Source organism: Peromyscus leucopus, chromosome 6 (assembly GCF_004664715.2).
Source record: "Peromyscus leucopus breed LL Stock chromosome 6, UCI_PerLeu_2.1, whole genome shotgun sequence".
Taxonomy (NCBI): Eukaryota; Metazoa; Chordata; class Mammalia; order Rodentia; family Cricetidae; genus Peromyscus; species Peromyscus leucopus.
In genome coordinates, this window is record NC_051068.1 from 16,221,042 (window position 1) to 16,247,592 (window position 26,551).

Here is a 26,551-nt window from a genome sequence, read left to right on the forward strand (position 1 = left end):
TCTGTGGAGTGATCTGGTGGACCCGCCTCTATATATGTCTTAGCGTTTCTTTCTTGCCGCTTTCGACATACTTCTTTGTTCCGTACATTTAGTGTTTTGTTATAAGGTGACAGCAGGTTGTTTTTTTTCTGGTCATTTGTTTGGTGTCTGAAATGCCTCCTGTGCTTAGATTGGTATCTCTTTCTAATTCTGGGGAATTTTGTGTTCCGATTCTCTTGGAAATGTTTTCTGTGCCTTTAGAATCAAATTCTTTTCCTTCTCCGCCTATAACTCTGTTGCTGAGACTTCCCATAGAAGTTTTTATTTGACTTACTTTTATTTCCAGCACTACATGTTAATTCTTTAGTATTTCTATCTCTTTGTTACTCACTCTCTGTCGTGTCACCCATCACCTTCCTTATCTCAGTCAGCTCTTCGTATCTTGACCATACTTAAAGGTTTTTGTCAGGCTTCCATTTGACTCCTCACTAGATGCCACTGTTGCCAGGCTAGTGATTTTGGAGGAATTCTGCTGTCTTGGTTTTCATGTTTCTTATGTTACTGTATGGGATTTCTACATGCTGCTTTGTTGATTTACATTTTTCTTAGTATTTGCAGTGTGCAAATGAGACTTCAGTGTGGTAGCAGTGTGTAGTTTAGAAAATAATACCTCAGGCCTGGGGTGCATAGTGCCTGGTATAAGTCCCGTACTGTTCCCTGAGTGGAGCATTAACTGTAAAATCAACCACTGTGCAGCTGCCATGCTATCCATAGCAGTGGCCCTTGTGACTTCAGTCATTGTTGGAGAATAACCGACCAAGGGTACTATGGTGGTGTGTGCTCAGATTTCAGTTTAGGAGTGGGAGGGAAGTAGAGTGGATCCAGCAAGGTTAAGGGGCTGGGAAGATGGCTCAGTGGTTAAGGGTGTAGGTTGCTCTTGGAGAGGACCAGAATTCAATTTGCAGCACCCATGTTAGGTGGACCACAACCGTCTATAACTCCAGATCCAGAAAACATTCTCTAGCCTCCTTGGACGCCTGCATTTTTGTGCACATATGCACATACTTAAAAATAAAAGGTAAAGAATAAGGATTAAATATTAAATCCACCTTGAAAAAAAAATTGAAGTGGGTAAAGTAACTAGGAGGAGAGCTCAGTGGTTAAGAGCACACACTGCACTTGCAGAGAACCCAAGTTCAGTTCCAGCACTCAGCCAGGCAGCTAACTACTGCCCGGAGCTCCAAGGAGTCCAGTCCCTCTGATCTTCACAGGCATCTGCACCCATGTGCACAGCCACACATACAGACACATAACTTATGGTCCCCGAGTGTGGCGGCACACACCTTTAATCCTTTGGGAGGTACAGGCAGGTAGATCTCTGTTTGAGGCCAGCCTGGTCTACAGTGAGAAACCCTGTCTCAAAAAATAAAAGTAAAAAACAAAGAAAAAAGCAGAAAAGAAGAAATAACAAGAATCCTTACGAAATGACTTGCTGGCACAGCTGCTCTGAACTGAAAGGTGCGGGTCCCTCTGGCTCTAGGAGTGTCTGTGTGGTCCTGTGACATGCAGGTGAGAGTGGGAACCAGGGAGTGGCACATTTAGGAGGTATGGCCTTGTTGGAGGAAGTGTGTCACCGGGGGTGGGCTTTGAGGTTTCAAATGTCAAGCTAGGCCTAGTGTCTCTTCTTGCCTACTGATCTGGATGTAGATCTCTTGGCTCCTTCTCCAGCACCATGTCTGCCTGTGTGCCCCTATGCTTCCTGCCATAATGATGATGGACTGAACATCTGAACTGTAAGCCAGCCTCAAGGAAATGTTTTTTCTTATATGAGTTGTGGTCATGGTGTCTCTTCACGCAATAAAACACCAAGCTGCTCTTAGGAACAGCTTAATTTGGCTAACTAGTAGAATAGTATGGTGCTGGTTGGAGAGGGATTCTGTCTTTCTGTCTTCCTTCCTTCCTTCCTTCTTTCCTTCCTTCCTTCCTTCCTTCCTTCCTTCCTTCCTTCCTTCCTTCCTTCCTTCCTTCCTAACTTCCTAACTTCCTAACTTCCTGTCTTTCTTTCTTCCTGTCTTTCTTTCTTCCTGTCTTTCTTTCTTCCTGTCTTCCTTCCTGTCTTTCTTCCTTCCTTCCTGTCTGTCTGTCTGTCATGAGTAGGATTCTTTCCCTGGTTGCTTCCTCAGTGTTTTTGTCATTGTTGTGTAGAAAGGCTTCTGAATTTTGTGTGTTAATTTCCTATCCTGTCACTTTGGTGGAAGTGTGCATCAGTTCTTCCAGGGTGTGTGGAGGAGTCTTTATAGTCTCCTCTAGAATCATGCTGCACACAAGGATGCCCTAACTTCGTCCTTTCCTGCCTGCAGTCGGTTATCTCCTTCACTCCGTCTGGTCTCCAGTTGGGGCTTTTGGCCCCGCCCCGTGAAGCTCACTTCACCCTCTGAGCCGTCACCGTCTTTGTTGCTTCCCTGACGTGGCTTCCCCGGATTATTCCTGGGAGATGATAGCTGGAGATCACGCCATAATGTTACCATTTGGGTCCTTCAAAAATTAGTATTTTGTTTTTAATAGTCAAGACATAGAAAAGGAGGAAGAACTATCCTCAATCCATTTTATGATATAATGCCAAAGCTTAGTATTACTGGGAAAGGATGTAATTGCATGTACAGTACATGGTGTTGTGTGTCGTTACAAACACTGCTGACTTCACTGACTTTCTCAACAAAAGAAAAAAAACTGGGCTAGAGAAATGGCTCATTGGGTAAGAGCACTCGCTGTATAAGCATGAAGACAAGTTCAAAAGTATGAATAAAAATACCTATGTCTCTGATCACTTACACACACACACACACACACACACACACACACACACACAAGTAACTCTAAAACAATGAATAAAGGTACCCATGTAAAAGCTAAGCATGGCCTTGGATGCCTTTCTGGGGAGCAGAGCAAAGATTGCTAGGGCTTGTTGGCCGGCCAGCCTACTCTCAAAATGGTGAGCTCCAAGTTTAATGAGAGAACCTATCCTTATGGGGGTAAGGCTGAGAGTGATAGGGAAGGACACCCATTGGCTGCCTCTAGCCTCCACATGCACACTGTAACACGTGAAACACCATGCATATGTTCCATATACCATACAAATGCAAGTTTATGGATGGAGTTCTAAGAAAGACATGGAATGAACTTGTAATGAATTCAAGCTGTGGTTGAAATAATAGCATTAAATTCTAAATACCTACTTTAAAAATTTTCAACATTAAATAAAGTTTTTTAAAAAAGTGAGGCTGGAGAGAGCTCAGAAGATAAGAGCACATCCTACTCTTCCCAAGGACCTGAGTTTTGTGAGCTGTGATTCTTAGCACCCACATCAGGCAGGTCACAACCACCTGTAACTGTAACCCCAGTTCCAGGGAACCTGACATCTCTCCTGGCTTCCAGGAACGGACGGAGACACACACACACACACACACACACACACACACACACACGACATCTATTCACACAGGTGGCAGATTGGACGCTTTTCCTCAGCTGCATCCCAGTAGCTCAGAAGTTTCGAGGGCGTCTCCCAAAACCTGGTCTTGAGAAGTAAGTCCCCGTCCTTCCTGTAGGCCCAGCAGGGTGGGGTAGACCAAGGGCTTGTAGGCACAGGAAATCATCTATCTGGACAGTGTTGGTGGCACTTTCCTGTCATTGTGGAGAACATCTGAAATGCAACATGCAACATGCAAATGTCAACATAATTTTGGGCATTCACAAACCATTGGATTGATGAATTATCTAAGAACATTATAAAAGGAGCTGTCCATCATACTGGGTCTCACTGTGTGAAGCACTACCTCAGTCCACACTAGTAAAAAGACCCACAGAAGATGCAGCCATTTCAAGCATCCAGAACAATAAAGTTTATTTTCTTGATACTTGGTCTCAGGAGTGAAATTACAGCAGTAGAAAACAAACCAAGGCAGATGGAGGAAACATGAAGCAAAGTAGATGATCAATAAGTGAAAGTTGGGGTCCTGCAAAATTGAAGTAATAAAGTATATGTCTTAACATACACAAATACATATTCACAGCTCCTTGAGGCCTGGCTGAAAGAAACGAAAAGTATAAATAAATATATGTCTTGTTCTGTGGTACAATCATTATTAAGGTAGTAAGTCTTTTCATCTTCATCTATAGACTCTACAAAACACCTGGTACTTGGTCACATGGGCATTAGACAGCCAGTGAAGTCTGGTGTTCCTCAGAAGAGAGCCTCAACTACATGGGATGCTGTGAATATAAGATCCTAACCCAGGCCAGGCAGTGGTGGCGCATGCCTTTAATCCCAGCACTTAGAAGGCAGAAGTGGGCAGATCAAAAGGATCCTGGCCTGGAGTTAGTTTGTCTGAATAGTGGCAGATACCACAGCTCTTAGACAGGTGGGCCATCCCATAGCTACGGGGTCCAATTGTTTGAACGGGTACATCACAGGGCATCCCCATGGCCCACCTCCAGAGATGACAGCCAGGCAGCTCTCACTGAGGGAAATTTAGATAGGGGTGTTGGAGAGGCCTGGATTACTGCAAGTGTTGACACCTTCTCTCCTGGAGCCAGCTCTGGGACATCTCAGGTTGGGCACCCCTGGGAGGAAGTCCACCCCCCAAAGGCTATGGCCCATGTGGAGACCTTGGTGTTGGTCAACGGGAGAGGACCTTGAAAGGATGTCAGTGGGACCTGCAAATGTTGTAGGGTAGAGACCCAATGACCACTCAGCACAACCAAAATCTGAAATGAGAATCTGTATTAATCCATGGTGATTTCCTGAAGAGAAACACTTCTCACAGAGCAGCCTGGAATGTATCTTACAGGGAGCTTTTAAAAGCAAAAATCACAGAAAAACTACATCCTGATCGCCAGTTGCAGGGGGAAATAGAGCAAGGAGGCAGTTTAACAGAAGCCAAAAACAATATGCAGTTAGCTGGGGCATTTTGACCCTGAGTGACTAGAACAGGGTTGCATACTTTCCCATGGGACTTTTCATGGCAGGGTTGAATATGGGGGTTGGGGGCCACTTTCATGTTAAACCAAAGATGGCTCCAGCTGAGACAAGATGGAGGAAACTTTGCCCTGCCACATAACTCGGGTGTAGAAAAAGACAGACCAGAAATAAGACTGAATAATAATAGTGATAAATCTCCCACCAAAGAAAAGCCTAAAATATAAGGTTTTCACTTGTAATTTCTTTACCAAATACTTAAAGACTTAACTCCAATCATTAAACTCTTAAAAATAGAGAGGAAGATTGTCCATGAGAAGAGAGAGGGAAGGAGAGCAAGAGAGAAGCCACCGACCAAGAGAGGCAGCCAGGGCCATGAGACTGGAGTGGCCAAAGTGGCTGAGTTATACAGGGATCAGGCCGGGGGGTGGGGTGGGGAGGCAGTGGGGGCCCTATCCGTGGGAGGGAGAGGATTAGGGGAAGGGGAGGGGTGAGAAGTGCTGAGAGGAGCCACAGGTTCAGTGATGATGGGAGAACTGACCAGTGTCTCCTTTGATATGTTAGTAGGCACCTCAGCCATTTGTCCCTGGTTTCTGGGACCTAACAATGCCCTCTTCTGACTTCTGAGGACACCAGGCATGCATGTGGAGTTCAAACATACAGACAAAACACCCAAACACTATGTATGTATAAATAAATACATTTATAAAAAGAAATTTTTTTTTTTTTTTTTTTTTTTTTTTTTTGGTTTTTCGAGACAGGTTCTCTGCGTAGCTTTGCGCTTTTGAGCTACTTGTAGCCAGGCTGCTCGAACTCACAGAGATCCGCCTGGCTCTGCTCCCGAGTGCTGGGATTAAAGGCGTGCGCCACCAACGCCCGGCTAAAAGAAATACTTATTTTATAAAAACCAGCAATACCTCATTTCAAGGCAAAATAAAGACAATGCAAGAAAAAGTTAGAGACCAATATTTCTTTCTTTTTTTAAAGAGCTTTTCTATTCACTTTACATATCAACTACAGATTCCCCTGTCCTCCCTCCTCCCACTCCCAGCCTTCCCCCCCACAACCCCCCCCATTCCCACCTCCTCCATGGCAAGGTCTCCCATGGGGAGTCAGCAGAGGCCAATATTTCTAATGAACCTACATAAAAAAAAATCCTAAAAAAAACATGGTAAAGTTTGTTCAACAGAACATGAAATGGATCATCAACTGTGGGCTATTGTGATGGCTTGGCAGGTAAAGGCACCTGCCACCAATCCTGACAACTCGAGTTCAATTCCTGGGTCCCACACTGAGAGTAGAGAACTGACACCCGCAAATTGTCCACTGACCTCCACGTGTGTGCCATGTCACACATGCACACAAATAAATAAAAATAAATAAAATGTAGTGAGGTTTTTTTTTTTTTTAAGATCATACATGATGATCAAGTAGTATTTGTTTCTGGGATGTAGCAATGGGTCAACATATGCAAATCGATAAATATCCCACACAACATTAAGAGAATAAAGGCCAAGTTCTTGTAATCATTTCATTCTATGCAAAGAAGCATTTGACAAAATATCTCCCCTGCTAAACTCATAATACAAAGATTGAATGATTAAGGAATAAAATGAAGAAACAGAATGAACAGAAGTTGATCAAAAGTTTTGAGAATGAAACCATGTAGATAAAAAGATGTAATGGGCTGAAGAGATGGTTCAGCAAGGGAGAGTGCTTACTGCTCTTGCAAAACTGGGGGATAATTTTGTTGATCAAGAACGTTCCTACAGTAAACAAAGAACAAAGAACGTTCCTACAGTAAACAAGAACATTTCTATAGTAAACAAAAATTCTCAGTAATTTGCAGGTGGAAAAAGGCTAGGGCAAGGCTGGCTAGGACTGCTGCAATCACTGCAAAAGATGCCAAACTGTCAATTTTATCTCAGTTTTGATTTTGGATAAGGATACAGTCAAAATCATAGTGAAAAGAATACTGACTGACATGGAATTTTGTATAGACTTATTTATTTTAAAGTTTAAGTCCTTTAAGGATGTGATTTCAGGAATGAATGAAGCTTGTCATTATTAATATAAAACATTTTTTCAAAGGAAAGCAAAAGGTCAAAAAGCATGATGGAAATGGTATTGTGGGACTGTAGAAACAATCTAAGATTTTAGAGTATGCATTTATGTGTCTGCATGAATATGTATGCATGCTTAAGGTACAGAATATAAAAGAGCATCTAAAATATGTAAAAAAGCATATAACGAAAGCAGAAAATTTAACATATATCTATCAAATTAAAAATAAACTTGGTCTGACAGTAATTATTCAAATTTAAAAGTGTACATATAGTACCAAGTTCTAGTTAAGGCAGACAGCAAACCATACAAAGTTATCTTCTCAGCCTTTGGGAGGAATCTTGATAGAATCTATTTCAATGTGAAATGCGTGAAATTTAGGTCCTGATATCAAACCACAACTTACTGGAAGTGGAGGTAACTTGGACACCTACAGAGAAGCCAGTATGCTGTGAGATACCCAGCGGAGCATGTATGCCATGAAAGCAGGATTGCAATCTTCAGATATGGCTGTGCTGTGACTAGGCTACCCATTTAAGTTGACCTCCAGTGAAATTCAGGAAATCCTTAGGGCATATGTTAAAAACATATATTCCACTGAACTGTAAAATGTAAAAGAAAAAGATATATTTCTAGATGCATATGACTGACTAAAATTAAACCAAGATGAGATAAATAATTTGAACTTATCTATTTCAGCAGACACTCCATATGTCTTTAAGTCACTTATTTTCATAGTAATATGTTGTTTCAGGTGTAGTAATTTCATCCTGCCTGAATCACAAACAAAAATATCCTACAAATACCAAAAAAAGGTGAAAAGAATTTTCATGCCTCTGGCTTACATTATACATGTCTTCAAATTTCTCTTGTGATGGGACATAAAAATGTATGGTTGGTGCTTGATTTCTCCAGTTTTTCCCCCACACTCTTTTTTTTTTTTTTTTTTTTTGAGGAAAACATTTCCCCTCAAACATCTCCCCAAATTATTTTAGGTCCTTGGCAGAAGCTATAGAAGTATTCTGTCAAAAAAGATCATTCCCAATAATGAAGAATAGTTCATGGACACAAAGCCTGCTCTTTTGAGTAAGGTCACTATTCAGGTCCTAAAAGGACCATATAGGTGGGGTGAACCACAAGTTCTAGAGTCAGTGGTTGGACTTTGAAAGCCAGGGAGACTTGTGGAATTCCAGTCTTGTTTTGGTAAATTCCTTGACTTGGAACAGTTGAACCTTATTAATAAGACAAGACATAATGATACCGGATGCAAAAATGTCAGCATGTCTTTGTTCTTCCCTGCATCCAATGACCTAGGCAACATGCTTTTTCTGTTGCTCCCATCACAGGTGGTTATCTTTTTCTATACTTTGCAACTGAGTTGACCTCATTTGGCCACAACTCACATAACTTTGTGTCTCTTAAAGTGCATTAGTCTGATACCTGGGCTGAAAAGGTCTTGAACGTTTTTCCTTTCTCTTTCAAGATACCTCCATTTCTATGAGAACAAGTTCACAGTAGCCTGCTGCAAAGATGAGATATCCTAAAGGGGTTTGGTAAAGATGCCTTGGTTGATACCAGCTCACCCTTCTGAGGCCATGCCATCTTGACAAACATCCACTTACCAGATGCACCAGAAGTAGCCCAGCTGAACCTCTATTGCGAAGCAACCCAATCACCAACTAGTAAGCGTAGAAGTGGTGTGTTATCCAGGGATAGAAAAGTAATGTGCCCTTACAGGCATGATGCCACAACTTAATGATATTCTAATTTTAAGTTACCTGGCAAATGGCAGCTGCTATGTATGCATTAATTTCCCTTCCCACTAATTAAAGTTAGATCTCTTGCTAGATGATGTTGAATTGTACAGGACATTTTGCAGACATTTGTGCATATGGTTGGGTCCTTAAATTTATACAGGAGAAAACAGACATCCACAGTCTGACAAATAGATACAAGGCCAAACTGGAAAAAAAAAAGGAACTTTGCTTTTAATCTATTTAAACTACAGAGGGCAAGTCTGTGGAAAGATCAGGAGACAAGGGTTTCCCTCCTGTGCCCACCTTTGGACCCCTCCTGGCTGGAGCTCCCTGCTCTCTTTTAGAACACTGTTACTACTCCCATTCACTGGGACCTAAGAGAAATATTGACAGGGAATTGTATTTCTTCACCTATGACATAAATGGGAGAGATTCTCAGGCCCCTTATCTTATTGAGGTCAAGAAAGTCATAGCCCTTAGACGAGGAATGTGACAGACCTGAACTCAAATCTGCTGAAGACTCCATGAATTTTGATGATTTAGTACAGTAATGGAAATGTGTATGTGTGTGTGTGTATACACACAGTATATATATAATATACTATATATAAAATATATATTATATAATCAGTAACAATATATGTGTCTATGTAAATATACATATATATCAGTAACAATAACTATTCCACACAATGATAATATTTTGGATATACTGGGTTTTATTACAATCAATATCGCCTGTTTTTATTTTAATATTAATACTAGAAAGTTTAATATTACACTTGGCTGTTACTCCCCCTTTTTATATTGGATATTGCTGATTCAGGGGACTGCTTCCCATTTTAAAATATAGAATTCGGGAAGAGAGCTTAGGAACAAAAATTGCCATAAAGTTCTTTTCTATTGAGAATAATATACATACATATGATTCATAAATCGGTATGACTTTAAATATGAGATTAAATGCAATGTCCCCTTTAGGGTCAACTTTAGTACAACTGTACCAAGAACTTGTCATTCCAGCTTCGCAGGGCAGTGCTGGGGCCTGATGGGGCGGAATCTGAAAGTCATCCAATCAGCAGCCCGATAGTGAGACCTTCCAATCAGACGTTTAGAAAGGTTGGAGGGGGCGGGCTTTCACGTTTTGTTTCTGAAGTCCAGGATCTTGGAATCCTCCGCAGGCTGGGTCTCTTCCGGTGTGGACGCTGGCTCGGCCCCGCTGCATCCGTTTGCCCCGCGTCTGTCGGGTACCGGGCCATCCACGGGAGGACGCGGACACCGCGGACGCCGGGCCACCATGGTGAGTGTGCATGGCGCCACGAGACTGGAGGGAGGCTGCGTGGAGCCCGTGGGAACCGGCTGCGGCCGGCGATCGCTGAGGGAGGACGGAGGGTACGGCCGAAGCCAGCTGCTGAGTGTGTGCGTGGCGCGGCGAGGCCGGAGGCTGCGTGGAGCCGAGGGGAGCCGGCGACTGGAGGGAGCCTGTGGCGCCCCGCCTTCCCGTGGCTGGCTCCGGAGGAGGCCGGGTTGATCCCCGGTGGGTGGGCCGTGTGTTGGAGACCCCGTGTCCTGCCGCGCCCCCGAGACGTCGGGCAGTGGGCAAAGGCCAAGGGTCCGACCCTGCCGTCCTGTCCGATCGCTCGCTAGAAAGCGGCTTGCTCCCCGACTGGAGTCCTCAGCGCTCCGGTCCAGCAGCTCGGATTGTGTGGCGATGACCGGATCATCAGCGGGTCAGGGTGTCCCAGCTCCGGTGTGCGTTTCCCGCAGTGGAAGGAGCTGTGTTCTGTGAGGTGCCCGGCCCCTCCTGAGCCTTCCAGATACAGGCGAAGCAGAACCTCATAGCCAGACATCTGCTCTTCCTCTAGCCTCGCTTTCCCATGGTTGGTGGGAGATTCCTATCTCCCGACTGCATTCCCAAACACTAACTTAAAACAAAACAAAACAATATTAACATCTATTTCCCACGCTGCATTTCAAGTAGACATAAGTTTTGTTTGGTTGATTTTGATTTTTTCCTCTCCACATACTGGGTGACACTTTTTAAAGGATTTTCTCTGGATATTTCACATAAAATCAATGGATGATTTATTTTTAAAATCTTAATGCCTCTCCTTTTGTCTGCCTTAGACATAGGAACCCAATCAGAATGCTTTGGGGTTGAGCTTCCTCCCCCTTGGAGGTTTTACATAGTGATGGGTCAATCCTCATCTTTCTTTGCCCCAGTTTCAGAGATGCCTAACACCAGCTGCCATGTCTCTGGTGTCTGTGAGCATCCAGTGCGTATCAGTGTCTGGGCTCAATCACCTTAGCAGCCTGGGGTGTGAGGATAGAACCTACTGGGAGCTGATACTGGGAGCCGCTAGATGCCTTAGTATACACCCATCAGAAAGGCACTTCAGCTATTTCAGCTTTTTGATAATATGGAAGGTCTTCTGTTTGCTTAATTAAATCCTTGGTGCAAGTTTGTTAGAATGAATCTAGGCTGCCAAGTAATCATGGGAAGTGTGTGCTGTAAACCAGTTCTGGAAATAAAGGGGTCTTTACTTTCTGGTCCTTCTGCATTACTTGTGGGGATGGAAGGTGGTAGGGCTCACGGGCATGTTTGTATCCTTGTTTAAAATCACTAGTTTTTCTTGCTGCATCGTTCTTTTATTATTACTTTTTCATTTATTTATCTTCTGAGTGGGGCAGGTGCATGCCAGCCGAGGTGTTCCTGTGAGGTCAGAGGACAACTTGCAGGACTTGATTCTGTCCTTCCATAATGTGAGTTCAAGGGACCAAATTTAGGTTGTGACAAGTGCCTTTACCCACTGAGGTGTTGATTACTGAAAGAATGCATTAAAAAGCAAGTTCTTTAAATAAAGGAATAATAAAATGCATTTTATTTTTTAGACATGGAAGTCTGTTTTGTGAGTTTACCTTTCTCAGCCTGTCAGCAAGGCAAACCTGTCTGTAAGTCTGCTTTTCTCAGCGGGAGACCAGGTAGCAAGACTTGAGTTTTACATGTGGAACCAGTTCAGGCTGGTAGTTAATTGGGTCTCCGCTTCAAAGCCTTTTTTATTTACGAGACTCAGATAATTTAAACCTTTTAAAGTTTTAAAAATTTGTACCATCAGCAAGTAACACGTATGAATTTTGTACCCCAAGTTATTGTAAAGCCAAAATATTTGTAAGGTGAAACAGACTTTCTAGCTATGAATGGACTGATCTGGCACTGTAGCCTAGTGGGAGGGTCTGGTTGAGGTCAGCTAAACCTTGTGATAAAGCTAGGGTCCACTGCCAATGCCATCACGGAGATCTGAGAAGAATGTATTTGAGTAGGAAGTATAGACCAAATGGCCTCTGTATCGATTAAGAATGATGAAGACTTGGCTGGGTGGTGGTGTCACATGCCTTTAATCCCAGCACTTGGGAGGCAGAGCTGGGCAGATTTCTGTGAGTTCCAAGCCAGCCTGGTCTACAGAGCAAGTTCTAGGACAGGCACCAAAACTACACAGAGAAACCCTGTCTCGAAAAAACCAAAACCCAAAACCAAACCAAACCAAAACAACAACAACAACAACAAAAGTGATGAAGACTTACCTGCTATCTGGATGGGCTGCCTGGGCTCCTCCATGGTAATCTCGATGTCTTTGTTGGGGGTAGAGGTCCCGGGGCAGCATCAGTTTTTGGCCACCAGGCCTAGAAAGATCCAAGAAACTTTCCTGAAGAGGAGGTGCTGGGGAACTCACCTACCTTGGTAAGGCCAGCAAAGGCAGTAGATTTTCCAGATTCCCACGGTTTGGGCAGGGGCCTGGCTGCTGGTGAGCTGCAGGGCAGTTCTTCACCCAGTGACCGTTGCAGCTGTATTTGAACCACATTCCCAAGTGAAGTCCACCTCCCCTGCCTCCCCTTCCCCAGTCTTCTTTGGAGGAGATGTTAGGGCTGTAGCCAGGAGCTGGCATTTCTGTCTCTCACAGGAAGCTTTTTCATTAAATACCTCAAAAGCCATTTTTCACCAGATCTCTCTGAGGGATTTGAGGGCTGTCATGGAATTTGTTAAGTATACCTGATTTTATACAAACTTTACTTATAAAATAGGCTTAACCTTGACAACATGTTCAGAAGGCTAAAGGTTGTTCCTATAAATGAATTACATTTGTACTTAGCATAACTAAAGTTATAAGGTAACTGACCATAACTTTCATGTCTTAATTATCTTTAACAGTTTACAAGTTCTTGGCTTTTATAAGATGAGAATTTTATAGTTTCCTTCCTGTTAAGTTTGAGCCTTAAAAATTGGAATTGGAGATTTAATTGAAGATTCTTTAGCATCAAAATAAAACTTTAAACCAAAAATACAGTCCACAGAGAGACTGGGAACCTTTACTGATCCTTTCTTAGTGCACCTTTATAGAATATCACACTTTTCTTGTATGAGTCACTTTATCCAAATAGCTAAAGCTTTAAAAAGTTAGCAAAGACAGAAAGGCTAGACATACATCTTCAAGTTAGGTTTTGCTAGCCTGAATGGACCTTTGGAATCCATAATCCCTTTTCATCAAACATGTTCCTTATCTGAAGAAAGTTTTTAGAAGTTTGGCGTTGAACACAGTTAGCAAAGACATAAGTAGTTAGACTTCATCTCTAAGTTACTTTCTGTTAACCTGTGTTCTTGGTTATTTTTTCTACTTTTGCTCTTTGGTCTTTTGGGGGCCCCACCACCCAGCTCTTTCAAATAAATCATACACAGAGACTTATTCTTAATTATAAATGCCCAGCGTTTAGCCTGGCTTGTTTCTTGCCAGCTTTTCTTAACTTTAAATTATCTCATCTACTTTTTGCCTCTGGGCTTTTATCTGTATATGTTACTTTCACTCTTACTCCATGTTCTCTTGTTCTTTCTTCTCCTCCCAGCTTTCTCCGTCTATTTATTCTCTCTGCCTGCCAGCCCTGCCTATCCTTTTTCCTGCCTTGCTGTTGGCTGTTCAGTTCCTTATTAGACCAATCAGGTGTTTTAGACAGGTAAAGAATCACAGCTTCACAGAGTTAAACAAATGCAACATAAAAGAATGCAAAAGAGCTTTGCATCATTAAACAAATGTTCTATAGCATAAACAAATGTAACACATCTTAAATTAATATTCTACAACAACCAGAGTAGACCTTGTAACCTTAGGAATTCATAAACCTTAATCATCAAACATGTTTTTAAGTCCTATTCCAGAAACTTTGTTCTTATCTGTTATTTTTTACTCTCAGGACAAAAATCATCATAGAAAAGTCCATCCTAATCCAAAATATCTTGGAGGCCTGGTGTTGCCTCCTTAATCTAAAGTAGGAGATACAATGAGAAGCGGAGGGCTCAGTGGGACTGAGGAGTTTTGTGGGTGCTGCCTTAGTTGGCTTATACCACATGGTCCCTTTAACCAAGATGGTGATGAAGTCCCATTGGCTGCCAGCCACATGGTGGCTATTTATTCCAAAGTGAGCCATCAGGCACCCACTTTTTCTTCCCCCTTTTTATAAACGTCTATTTTGCTAAACAAGAGATGAATCCAAGTTGATATAAGAATGTTGTAGCAAATTAAGATTTTTTCCTATTAACCCTTTCTGTTACAAATTTTAAGCTAACTTTATTACAGATCTTTTAGAAACCACACCCAGCAACCTTAAAAATCCTGAGATACTGAAAGTTTACACATGGTCTTATAAATCTTGAAATAACATTTGTACTTCAGTAAGAGTAAGAGAAGGGAGTATTCAGAAAGTTAAATAAAATCAAGAAAAAGAGTATGAGATAAGCAGCAGTAATCCTTATTGGGAATAGCTCACTCTTTAGCTGTTTTAAAGCACACAGCATCTCGCCCTGGGCTGTTCTGTTTTGCCTTCCTTCTCCCTGTCACAATCAATGGCCAGCCTGACCCAGGACACAGAGACTTTGGAGGAGGCTTTTAAATAAGCATGCTTGGCTCTGGAGAGAGGCCATAGCTCAACCCCAGAGACAGCTTTTTAGTAGAAAAGTATAAAACCCATTTTTAATATTATCTATACCCCAATGATGTTTGAATCTTTAAGACTGAATCCAAGATCAGAGGGCGGGACGAGAGCAGCTTAGAGCAGAGAAGGCTTAGAGGGATCCTTCAAAGAGCAGAGAAGGCTTACAGTGTGGGATCCTCTGAAAAGGGCAGAGAAGGCTTAGAGTGTGGGATCTTCTGAAAAGAACAGGCAAGGCTTAGAGTGCGGGATCTTCTGAGAAGAGTAGAGAAGGATTAGAGAAAAGGGGATTCTTGGGTCATTTGCTTGTGTGGTGGCGTAAGTTGTCACAATCTGAGAATTTGGCCATTTTCTGGCCACTGAGACTGATTATCTCGTCTGTATGGAGGCCAGACTGTTTCAGTAAGACAGCAAGACTTTAATGGAATCTCTGAGTCTAAGGAGGAAAGAGAATTGAGGAGGCAGGTGAGCATTCTAATGTTGAATGGGAAGAGTCATGGTCAGAGATGGGAGCTGAGAGATAGAGTAGGAAAGAAGAGATCTTGCAGAAGCAGAGTGACAATGAGGTGGGAGGGGCCTAGGGAAAAGTGTTGTAAAGAGGAACTCCAGGAGAGGGAGAGGCCCAGGAGGGCCTCAGAAGCTGCAGGGTGTACCTGCTAGACTTCTGTAGAGTAGGCTCCAGGAGCTGAGAGAAACAGAAACAGAAAGATCCGGTGGGTGGGACAGAGACGAACAGGCAGCTCCTGGGGGAGAGGGAAGAGAGGAGATATCAGTGGTTAGCCAAGGTTAGAGAGCAAGCTCCAAGAGGCATCAGAGAGACAGCAGACGGGGAGGCAGCCAGGAGCAGAGTAAGTGGATAGGAGAGATTTAGAGTAAATGTCCAGGGGACGAGAATTCCCATTTGGGGCATTCCCAGGTGGACCTCGAGAATTGTCAGAGAGATGCCCAGGACCAGTGCAGGGGTGTCCTTCATCCACATGACGGTACACACCCAAAAGGGTATAGGGAGGCTTCCTGACAGACCGGGACACTTTTGTGGTAGACTCCTGGTAAAAAAGACAACAAAACAAAACAAAAACCTTAAGAGCTCTGCTTGTCTAGTGGACAGAAACCTTTAGGCTTGTTTACCCAGTAATAATCCTTCTTTTTCCTGGGCCAAGGTCCTGTTTAGGACAATGTCACCAGCACTGCCATTTTGGGGGAAGGGAAGCTTTGGACCTGACAGTCTTTGTACATTTTACTCTATCTTTACAACTTTGTAAATTGTGCATTTATTTTAAGTTTTAAATAAGGATATTCCAACACTGAAGTTTGCTGCAGAACATTAATAATTACTGACTTTAAAAAAGGCTGTGGACTTGATCACAGATATTGGGCTAAATTTACACCATTGAGACTCTTTCCTCAATTGTAATGGTCACCTTTTCATGAGTAAATATTACACAAAAGGTGGAGCAAAAACACCAAATGAATACTGAGAAGAGATGTCTTCAACAACCATATTAATATAATAGTAACAGGAAAAAAAGAAGCATGAGAATGTAATGGGACTCTTGGCTTCAGAATGCCGCTTTTAAACATTAAAAACAAGTTTGGTAAAGAGTAGAAACAATTCCTAGGCCAGCAGGATTAAACCCCGCCATAGGACTCCAGGGATCTGTGTGGAAATTTAAGCATGTGCTATTTAAATGGGAAAGTGTCTCAGAGGAAATTGTCACTTTGCCCATTCCAAATGCTTGAGAGCAGAGTGGCTGGTGCAGTGAGTGTAGTCTTAAGTACTGGAGCAAGCAGAAGTGGAAGAGGCAGTGCCTACCCATGACATTGCTTTTCTAAATCTGTATTACACGTAATTACTTGTGTGCATGTATGTGGAGCATGTATGTACCACAACACGTATGTGATGGTCAGAGGAGATCTTGTAGGAGTCAGTCCTCTCTTTCTACCATACGTGTCTTTGGTATTGAACCCAGATTGGCAGGATCAGAAGCAGGCACCTCTTTCTACCATTTGTGTCTTTGATACTGAACTCAGATCGGCAGGATCGGAAGCAGGCACCTCTACCTGCTTGGGCAATCTTGCTGGTCTTCATTAGTTTTTAAATTGCAGGCAAAATCAATTCTGATTAATTTACTTATAGAATATGATTAAAATATCACAACATAAGTATCATACTTTGTAAAGGAAATTTTGTTTTAATTTTTATTTCAGTTTTTCAAGGGTGTATAGGTGTATACTTGGCATGTTTTATTAAAACACTTGTTTTCTTTTCTTTCTTGGTTTTGCAAGGCAGGGTTTCTCTGTGTAGCCTTGACTGTCCTGGAACTTGCTCTGTAGACCAGGTTGGCCTCAAACTCACTGACATCTACTTGCCTCTGATTCTGAGTGCTGGGATTAAAGGCATGTGCCACCACTGCCCAACCTAAAATACAGTTCTTATCATGGGCTAAATTTAAAAAGCAACTAGAAACCACACATTATTGTTACTCATCTTACCTTTGAAACATCTTCAAGTTACTCCTTGTTTACATTTTAATTATGCTATACATCTGCCTGTTACAAGGGTTCAAGCTGGTCTTGGTGACCTTCATTTCTGCCTGTGTGACTGATAGTCTCTCGTGTGTCCATTGCCACAGTTGTGTTCTGCTCCATGATCCCAGGCCCAGAATAAAGATCTTAGACAAATGCACCTGTATATATTACTGAACTAGGATTGGTGAGGGTGGAGTTACATTATGTATGTAAAACATTTATGGATGTTTGACAAAATGTCATAAACGAGGAAACACATTCCTGGTCTCAATAGATTAGTTGGGGGTTTATGCATTAGTGTATGAAAAATTCAGTGATACTTAGTGTATTTTAAATGATAAGAAAGGATAGTTGCCATGCTGCTGTTACAGTAAAAAGTAAATTCCTTAAAACGCTTTCAATTCAAATCCATTAAGGAATCCTCTTGGTATCTACCTTACTGCTGTTGGTTAGTTTTGTTTTTGTTTGTTTTTTGGACCACTGATACTGGTGTTACTAGTGAGCTTCTGCATTGTCAGACCCACTCCAGTTTAGAACTACTGAATTAGGATCTCTGAGTTTAGGGCTGGGGATGTAACTTAGCTACAGAGCTGTTTCCGAGCTCGTGTAAAGCCCCAGGTCTGAGCCCTACCCCACCCCTGACCCACCCCCAAAAAGGTAGCAATGTTTCAAAGAGTCATAAGTACCTTTCTCAGTATGTCCTTTTCACCTGAAAAATAGACATACATTATCTTACATTAAGTAGAACTTTAAAATGTAAATACTTATGTTGATGCCTTTACATTTAGTTTTTCATAAAAATACATTATCTGCTCTGCTTCTATGGATTTTATGTTGTCTTCACTTGAGAGTTAGGTAATACATTAGAAATACCACTAAGTTAAAATGTCTTAGTGAATAGTTCAGATAACTCACCTGTATGAAAAGTAGTTCTCCCTAACTCATTTCATCCTAGGCCAAATTAAGAACTGAGTCAGTGGCCACATGATCATTGTGCTACTCATTTTTATTTCAGGAACCGTTGACCTTCAAGGATGTGGCCATTGATTTTTCTGGAGAGGAATGGGAATGCCTGAACTCTGAACAGCAGACTTTGTATAAGGATGTGATGTTAGAGAACTATAGGAACCTGGTCTTCTTGGGTAAGGATAACTTCTCTACAGAATTACTAATTCATCATTAACATTCAGTTTCCTTACATTGCTGAATATATCATGGGAGCCTCTGTTTTCAGGGGAAAAATGGGGGGAAGTAGTATTGAAATAGATAATAAATATTCCTATTTTCTTGTCTTTATCCTCTACCTCTTTCTTCAGGTAATATATATCCCAAGTTAAAATTAGTGTTAATTATAGCAGCCAAGTAACATAAAATATTATAATTTACACTTAAAGTCCAATTATTCCCCCTTTATTTGTGATTTGGTAGTAGACAAAAGTAGAATCTGTAAATTGTAAATATATTACTATATATCTGTAGGAAATAACATTTGGAAAAGTAGTGTTCTAGAATATTGTTATGTATCTATTATGTATCTTCTTTCATACTGAACATAATTCTAGGCCAGATATGTTAGTAGTTACGAGGAAAGTAAGTGTCTTGTTATGTTTTCCAATAACTAGGTCTTGCTGTGTCTAAGCCATACCTGGTTACCTGTCTGGAGCAAAGGAAAGAGCCCTGGAATGTAAAGAGGCAGAAGACAGTGCTCTTGTTCCCAGGTCAGTAGGAATGATGAAACTGAGCACAAAGATGAGCGCTCCAGGGTTGGAGGGAGCCAGGCCTAAAAGATGCGTTAGGAAGCTCGGTTCCATTGGCATTGTTTTTTCAAAGTACAGTTCTGGTTGTCCTCTCATTGTCACTGAAGGGCACTTCTACTGTGCTTACCATCCTTCTAAATCCTCTAAGCCTGGTCCTCATCCTCCTGCAGTGATTTCCTGCACATTCACAGTGGTAGCTGAAATCTTCCCCTTCACCTGTGGGGTGCCATATAATGTGACAGTTCTTTCCTGACGTTTGGGGGCCTCAGATAATCTGTGAACACTTCTCAGGACCTATTGGTCAATATACTATAATGTTTTAATGAAGTTAAAACTTCGAAAGAAGTTTTCTATTAACATCATTTATGTATTTGTTTTTTAATTGTCTCAGCTTTTTATAAACATTTTAATAGGTTTTCTGTGAATTTTTTTTTTTTTTTTTTTTTTTTTTTTTTTTTTTTAACCAAACACCGACTGCTAATGACTAACAGGTATATAGAGACAAAACTGAGAACTAGTTTTCTGTAAAGACATTTTTAATTACCACCCGTTTTGTTTGTTCAGGATTTTATGGGACAATAGTTCTTTTTTCCTTCTTTCTTTTTCTTTTTTTTCCCCCTGTATTTTTAGTTTTTATAGTAGGTTCCTTATATCCATTAATATTACTAGTTTTATCTGCATTTTATTATTGAATGTCTATTACAAATGCTATATATTACAGTACATTGTATGGTGAAATTAAAATAAGATTCAGTTACGTGTGTCTATTACCAGTAAAATTGCATATATTTTTATTTTTGTGGATAAATAGTACCCCTGTTTTATTTATGACTGGGATGTTTTCTAACTGGATTGTGTTCATTGGTCATTTCATCCTGTCTCAGTGAATATTCTTGACAGTTACCTTATTTTATCATCTGTGTCTTGATAAATCTGATTCCATCTCTAAGAGAAACAGTTTGATTTTTAGGTAGCTTTTGAAAAATTTCACTTTCATTTCTTTCTTACCTAGATTTTAACCATGATCAAACCCATATAAAATTAATTGTCTGAAAGATTTTATTACCCTGTTTTATACTGTTAAATATATCCAAATTGTTGTGCAACACATCTCTATAAAATTTTCACTTTACAAAAGTAAAATTCAGTATTTATAAACAAAAATGGAGTGCTTATTTTCTTCTAGAGTTATTGTGTTCAGTATTAGTGAAGCAATGAAGGCCATAGATTTTCTGTTCTGCTGCTTGCTGTTGTGCTAAATTCAGCATGATTTTAGATGCTAGATTTGTAAGTTGTATTCATCAGAGTCTAGTGAGTGAAATCATTTTTTTGTCTTGATTTCTTTCAGCTCTGTTTCCTCATTATAACCAAGACTTTTCACCAGAGGAGAACCTAAAATACTCATTTCAGGAACTGATCAATGGAAGTCATAGGAATTGTGGCCTTGACAATTTGTACTTCAGAGAAGAAAGGGAAAGTATTGAGGGCCATGAAGTTCAGAAGACCTTTTATAATGGACACAACCAGATTGTTACAGCTGAGACTAGGAGAAGCTTTCCTCCCAGTAGAGAGCGGGAACATGAAATGGCTCAAGAGAGCCCTCAGGCTATGCCCGTTATTTGTGAAGAGCCATGTGCTTCTGTCAGTAAACATCAGAGTCAGTTTGTGAAATGTGCCTCTTCATTCAAAGATAATTTGGGAAATACACAAAGGGGTCTAGTCCATTCTTCAGTTAATGACTTGAACAGTTTCAAATGTAGCTTTGGGTTAAACTTTCACTCAAACATTTTTGTAGATGAGGAACTTAAAAATGAAGAAAAAATTTCTAAATGTCATCAGTTTGAGAACTCCATTATGAAAAATTCATTAGTATATAATGAACAAATAGGTCTTTCATGTGCCAACACACAGAATTTCCATAAATATGGCAGGTTCTTTACACATCCAGTATCACCTAGTCAAAATTCAAATACAGATATTTTAGAAATCCAGTATATATGTAAAGAAAATAGGAAGGCCTTTACTGAGGAGTCTGCCTTAAGCAATCACCAGGGCACCTACATTGGAGAGACAGTCTATCAATGTAATGAAAATGATAGCAACTTAACCCAGGAGTCAAATCCTGCTAATCATCAGCCTGCTCCTTTCCCAAAGAACTTGTACAAATGTTTCAAATGTGACACAGTGTTTCATCAATACTCAGAACTTATTATCCACCAATATATCCATATTCAAGATCACATTTCTAAGGGGATGGATTGTAACACAGCTTTCAGTAAAAGTTCCAGCCTTACTAGAAGTAATACTGGAGAAAAACCCTACAAATGTAAGGAATGTGGCAAAGCCTTTACCTATTGTTCAAGCCTTAGACAACATCATAGAATTCATTCCGGAGTCAAACATTACAAATGTAAAGAATGTGGCAAAGCCTTTTACCATAAATCCCTCCTTACTCAACACCAGAGCATTCATGCTGGAAAGAAGCCCTACTGCTGTAAATTTTGTGGCAAAGCTTTTAATCAAAGATCCACTGTTACTCAGCACCAGAGGATTCATACTGGAGAGAGGCCCTACCATTGTAAAGACTGTGGCAAAGCTTTTCATCAGAGATCAAGCCTTAGCCTGCACCAGAGAGTTCATACTGGAGAGAAGCCATACAAATGCAAAGAATGTGGTAAAGCCTTCAACCGTAATTCACTCCTGACTCAGCACCAGAGGATCCACACTGGTGAAAAGCCCTTCCATTGTAAAGACTGTGGGAAAGCTTTTAATAAAAAATCAAGCCTTACCCAGCACCAGAGAATTCATACCGGAGAGAAACCCTATTCTTGTAAAGAGTGTGGCAAAGCTTTTAATCAAAGATCAAGCCTCAGCTTACACCAGAGAGGTCACTCTGGAGAGAAACCCAATAAATGTAACGAATGTGGCAAAGCCTTTAATCGTGTTTTTTTCCTTACTCAACACCAGAAAATTCACACTGGAGAGAAGGCTTACCACTGTAAAGATTGTGGCAAAGCTTTTAAACAGAGATCAAGCCTTACTCAACACCAGAGAGTCCACACTGGAGATAAGCCCTATCATTGTAAGCACTGTGGCAAGGCTTTTACTCAGAGATCAAGCTTTACTCGACACCAGAGAATCCACACTGGAGAAAAGCCCTACAAGTGTCAAGACTGTGACAAAGCCTTCAGCCGCAATTTACTTCTAATTCAGCACCAGAGAATCCACACAGGAGAGAAACCTTACCATTGTCAGGATTGTGGCAGAGCATTTAACCAGAGATCAAGCCTCACTCAACACCAGAGAGTTCACACTGGGGACAAGCCCTTTTGTTGTAAAGACTGTGGCAAGGCTTTTACTCAGAGGTCAAGCTTTAACCGCCACCAGCGGATCCACACCGGCGAGAAGCTGTACAAATGCAAAGGCTGTGACAACACGTTCAGCTGCTCTTCCCGCCTCGCCGACCACCAGTGCCCTTCCTTAGGCAGCTGCTTCCAAGACCCCAAATTCCTCCAGTATATGTGAGTTCATTGTTCTGTTAAAGCCAGTTAGCCAACACAGATGGATCTACATTAAAACATGTAATACGTTTGATTATATAAAAGATGCTTCTTTCTGTTGCAATACCTTACTGGATTCCCAGAATCACATTCTGGTTTAATTGAGTAGTAGTTTTCTTTTTTGTCGTGTTGTCAACTGGTTCTTTGTTAATAATTGCATTCTCAAATGTATTTCCCAAACACTTTCCAGAATGTATACATAAAACATATACATTGTCCAATGCATACATAAAACTGTACACCAGGCTTCACACAAGAGTAGTTTTTTGCCAGGTACCATTCGGAGTCTCCCTATGACTTACAGTCCCATCTCTAAATTGCATAGAGCTTGGCTGTCCCCTCCAGTTGTGTTTACCACCTTTTCTACAGCACAATTAAGATGATATTTTCCATGAGGATAACTGCAAGAAGCAGCTTTAACCCTGCATGTCTATTTTCTTCCTTCAGTCATGAAACTGAGCAACCATAGGGCCCAGATAGCAGAAAGAAAGAAAAAAAACTTTTCCAGTATAGAATTGGTCTGAGGATCTTGACTTCTGAGTTTACTGCTAAAAAGACTGCAAATATATAGCTGATGCATGCTGAATGCACACTTTTATAAAATTAAATTACATTGGGGGGGCTGTTGTGTACCTCAGCATGTGAGAGTCAGTGGGTAATTGACAGTTCTCTATCATTTTGTTTTTGGAAATGGAACTCAGCTTATCAGGCTTGGCTGCAAGCTCCTTTATCTGAGTCATCTCCTCTGTGATTGGATTTTAGGGTCTAGGATTTTTTAGGCTTGACTAGAACAGTCTCTATGGCAGAGAACCCTGCTGTTTTCCACCTTGTAATTAGCAAGTCAGGCAGACCACCTACAGTTTCAGAACAGTGCAGATAATCTCCCTGTGATTTGAAAACATGACCATATTTAAAAATGAGAATGTACAGAAAATGTAGGGAAACATTTTTATGTTGAGATTTCAAAACAGACTCCATTAAGCTGAAGGCCTTTAGAGTTCTCCAGATCATGTCTGGTTGCATGTTGCCGCTGATAGAAGGCTGTATGTTAATGTCCTGGTGATGAGTGCAGAATCTGTAAGAGCAAAGAAATAGTGACAGCATACTTAATTAGATACGTTATCAGAAGAGAGAAGAGCTGAGAATAGGGAAAGATAGGTCAGCATCTAACCCAGAGCTGAGAAACAGCTAACTGAAAACTAGACATTGGAAGTGTTGTTTTCCTTAGCTGATGGAGGACCAGGTCTATTACACCGTCGAAGGTTTTTACTGGGGCTGTTTCATTTTCTATGTTGGTCTAGAGTCAACCTGGGTCTCACCTGTCGGGATCATCATTTGTGAATTAGTCCAAGATCACTGAGAACCGTTTCACTGCACCTAGGACCTGCCAAATATTTAGGGGTCCAGATTGCACTTTTGGTTCAGGCTAACAATATGTCAGAAAGAGGAGTGAATGATTCAGAATTCTTTCACAGAAGAATGTTTGGTTCTATAGAGGAATCATTCCAGTACTCAAATGAGGAAACCTGTGGCCCCCTACAGGCAAAATATACTCAACAAATAAATTTTTTCACATCGCTGTCCTTTCTAAGACAACAACAAAAACAAACACACAAAGCTGTCATGGCTGGAAACTTCTAGAAAACTTCAGTATAAAACAAGTGGACAAATAATTGAATTTTGTATGAGGTGTTAAGTACAGAGAAGGGAAGGAGTGATTGACACATTTGAATTTGGAAACGATTTCTTTATTGTATTCTATGTTCTGATGCACTTCCACAAGGGCATTTTTTAGAAAAGTTGTTACTCTATTTGTTGCTTTTACTTTATTGGAAGATTTGGACTCTAGTAGAATTATCTTAGAGAAATTTAAAGAGTTATGTTAATTGGCTGTTTTATGTTAGTAAGTGGGAAAGTAATTGTGGTTTGCTTTCTGTTGCTGTGATAGATACCACAACCAAGAGCAGCTTGGGGAGGAAATGGTTTATTTTAGCTTCCTTTTCCAGGTAGCAGTCTATCATAGGGAAGTCAGGATAGGAGCTAAGGCGGGAGCAGGGAATGGAACGTGGAAGAGAGGTGCTCCCTGGCTTGCTCCCCCTGGCTCCTGCTCAGCCAGCTTCCCTAACCATCCCAGGACTACCTGCCCTTGGGTGGCACTGTCCACAGTAAACTGGGTCCCCCCACATCAGTCAACAATCAAAACCATTACAGACAAGATTAGGCCATTCTGATCTGGGCAAGTCCTCAGTCCCTCAGTTGAGGCTCCCACTTTCCACATGACTCTTGGTGTGTCAATTTGACAATAAAAACAAACAAGGACAGAGTGTAAGGTTGTGGTTAGGGAGAATAAAAAAGAAGCTGCTGTAGCAATACAGCAGCCAGAAGTCTGCATCCTGTTTCTGGTTCCACAGATGCTCAGAAGATACTCTGAGGCCTTGCTCAAGTCCAGGCCAGCCAGCAGTCTCTCCCTTCAGAAGAGACAGTTGGTCAGCACATTTGGTGGATATGCCAGCCTCAAACTTTTCCCAGACCTAAAAGAAGATAAGTCTGTTTGATGGGATGGCATCTTGATTTCTCATTAAACCTGTATCCAGAAATGTTCTCCCAGAACTCTTGTTTTTTGATTCCTGAAGGTTCAGTAGCTCCTCCAAATACAAAATAACAAGTACAAACTCAGTAAGATTTTCTCTAAACTACTCTAGGAATTAAGGTGTTTCATTCTTAATTCTCTGCATTAAAATAAATGAGTGATATGGAAACAAACCAGTTGGTTCTGACATCTGTATGTTTCATCATTAATGATGAAACAGTACCCAAATTCAAGGTCTTATGTCAACTAATGCAAGTAATATTAAGTCTCCAGCTCATAATTTCACAATATTCTGTGAGCACATAACACCCGCTTAAATAGACATTTTGTAACTGTCTACATCTTGTGTGCCAAGTGGTAACTTACGGACATGTGCCTACAGCAAATTTTAAGGAAGCCAAGAATAATTTAAGATTTGTAATATTCACAAAGAACTAAGAACATGTGTTTTGAGAACAGATAAGTTGCAGGAGTCTTGTGCTGTGCTTTCTTGCTAGTGTAGTGGATGTAAACAAGGACCTTGCTTAGGATGCCAGTTCCTGAGTGCCCCCCTCTAGTTCCCTCAAACTCACAGAATCACAATTCCTTAGATTGGAGTCCTATGATATCACATGATTGTCTTCCTTCAAATGCAAGGTCACTTAGCATAAGCCTACAAGATAGTCTGTATGTTTGTTTTTGTGCCACTGCCATGCTGTTCTTTTTAATTTTTTTTTGCAAATTTCATAAATATGTTTTGATCACGTTCTTACTCCCACATCTTCCCAACCCCACTTTATTGCCTTAAGGAGTGTATAGTATAGTTGGAAGTTGGATACGCTATTTCCAGCATCACCTTTCCTACTCAAGATTGTGTGAGCTATTTGGGGGCATTTTTTGTTTTCATAAAAGTTTTAGCATTAAAAATATTTCTATAAAGAATGTCATAAGAATTTTGACTAAAATTGCATTGAACTGCATATCACTTTTGGTCTAGGTATTTAGCCCAACAGTGAGCATGGGAGGTCTTCCTGTCTCTAGTGTCTTGTGCACTTTTGTTGTAGAGGTGTTTAACATGTTTGGTTAAGTTTCTAACACGTAGGTGTTTTGTGTTTGTGTATATACCCATGTGAGCATGTGGAGGCCAGATGTAAGCCTTAGGTGTTAGTCCTCAGGCGCTGCCCACCTTGTCCACTGGTGTGGAATTCTGCAGGTAGGACTGGGCTGGTTGTTGGGATATGTTTCTGAAGATAGCATGGATGGAGTTTTCCTGATTTCTAGTTCATGAAGTTTTCAGGTGTGTCGAGAAACTGATTTTTGTGTGTTGGATTTACATCTTGCTTCTTTGCCAAAATTACCAGAAGTAAGAAGCTTCTGGGTCT

The 26,551-nt window shown here is 41.1% G+C and overlaps 1 protein-coding gene across 2 annotated transcripts; it reads left to right on the forward strand.

The window, feature by feature from the left end:
• Positions 1–9,925: 9,925 nt before the first annotated feature.
• On the forward strand, positions 9,926–25,621 carry LOC114684065 (zinc finger protein 345-like). 2 transcript variants are annotated; one of them, XM_037206545.1, is made up of 5 exons: positions 9,926–10,078; positions 11,470–11,541; positions 18,299–18,425; positions 18,906–19,001; positions 20,389–25,621. In XM_037206545.1, exons 1-5 carry the CDS (start codon positions 10,076–10,078, stop codon positions 22,563–22,565), a joined length of 2,475 nt encoding a protein of 824 aa, XP_037062440.1. In that variant the 5' UTR covers positions 9,926–10,075; the 3' UTR covers positions 22,566–25,621. The 2 variants fall into 2 exon arrangements, with proteins under 2 accessions (XP_037062440.1, XP_028714329.1); XM_028858496.1 differs by lacking the exon at positions 11,470–11,541.
• Positions 25,622–26,551: the final 930 nt, after the last annotated feature.

What these genes read in the sequence shown, in the direction of transcription:
- LOC114684065 (XM_037206545.1), top strand. An exon ending in TGATTCTGTCCTTCCATAAT is followed by an intron (nt 11,542 to 18,298) that starts GTGAGTTCAAGG and finishes TTTTTATTTCAG; the next exon opens with GAACCGTTGACCTTCAAGGA. An exon ending in TAGGAACCTGGTCTTCTTGG is followed by an intron (nt 18,426 to 18,905) that starts GTAAGGATAACT and finishes TCCAATAACTAG; the next exon opens with GTCTTGCTGTGTCTAAGCCA.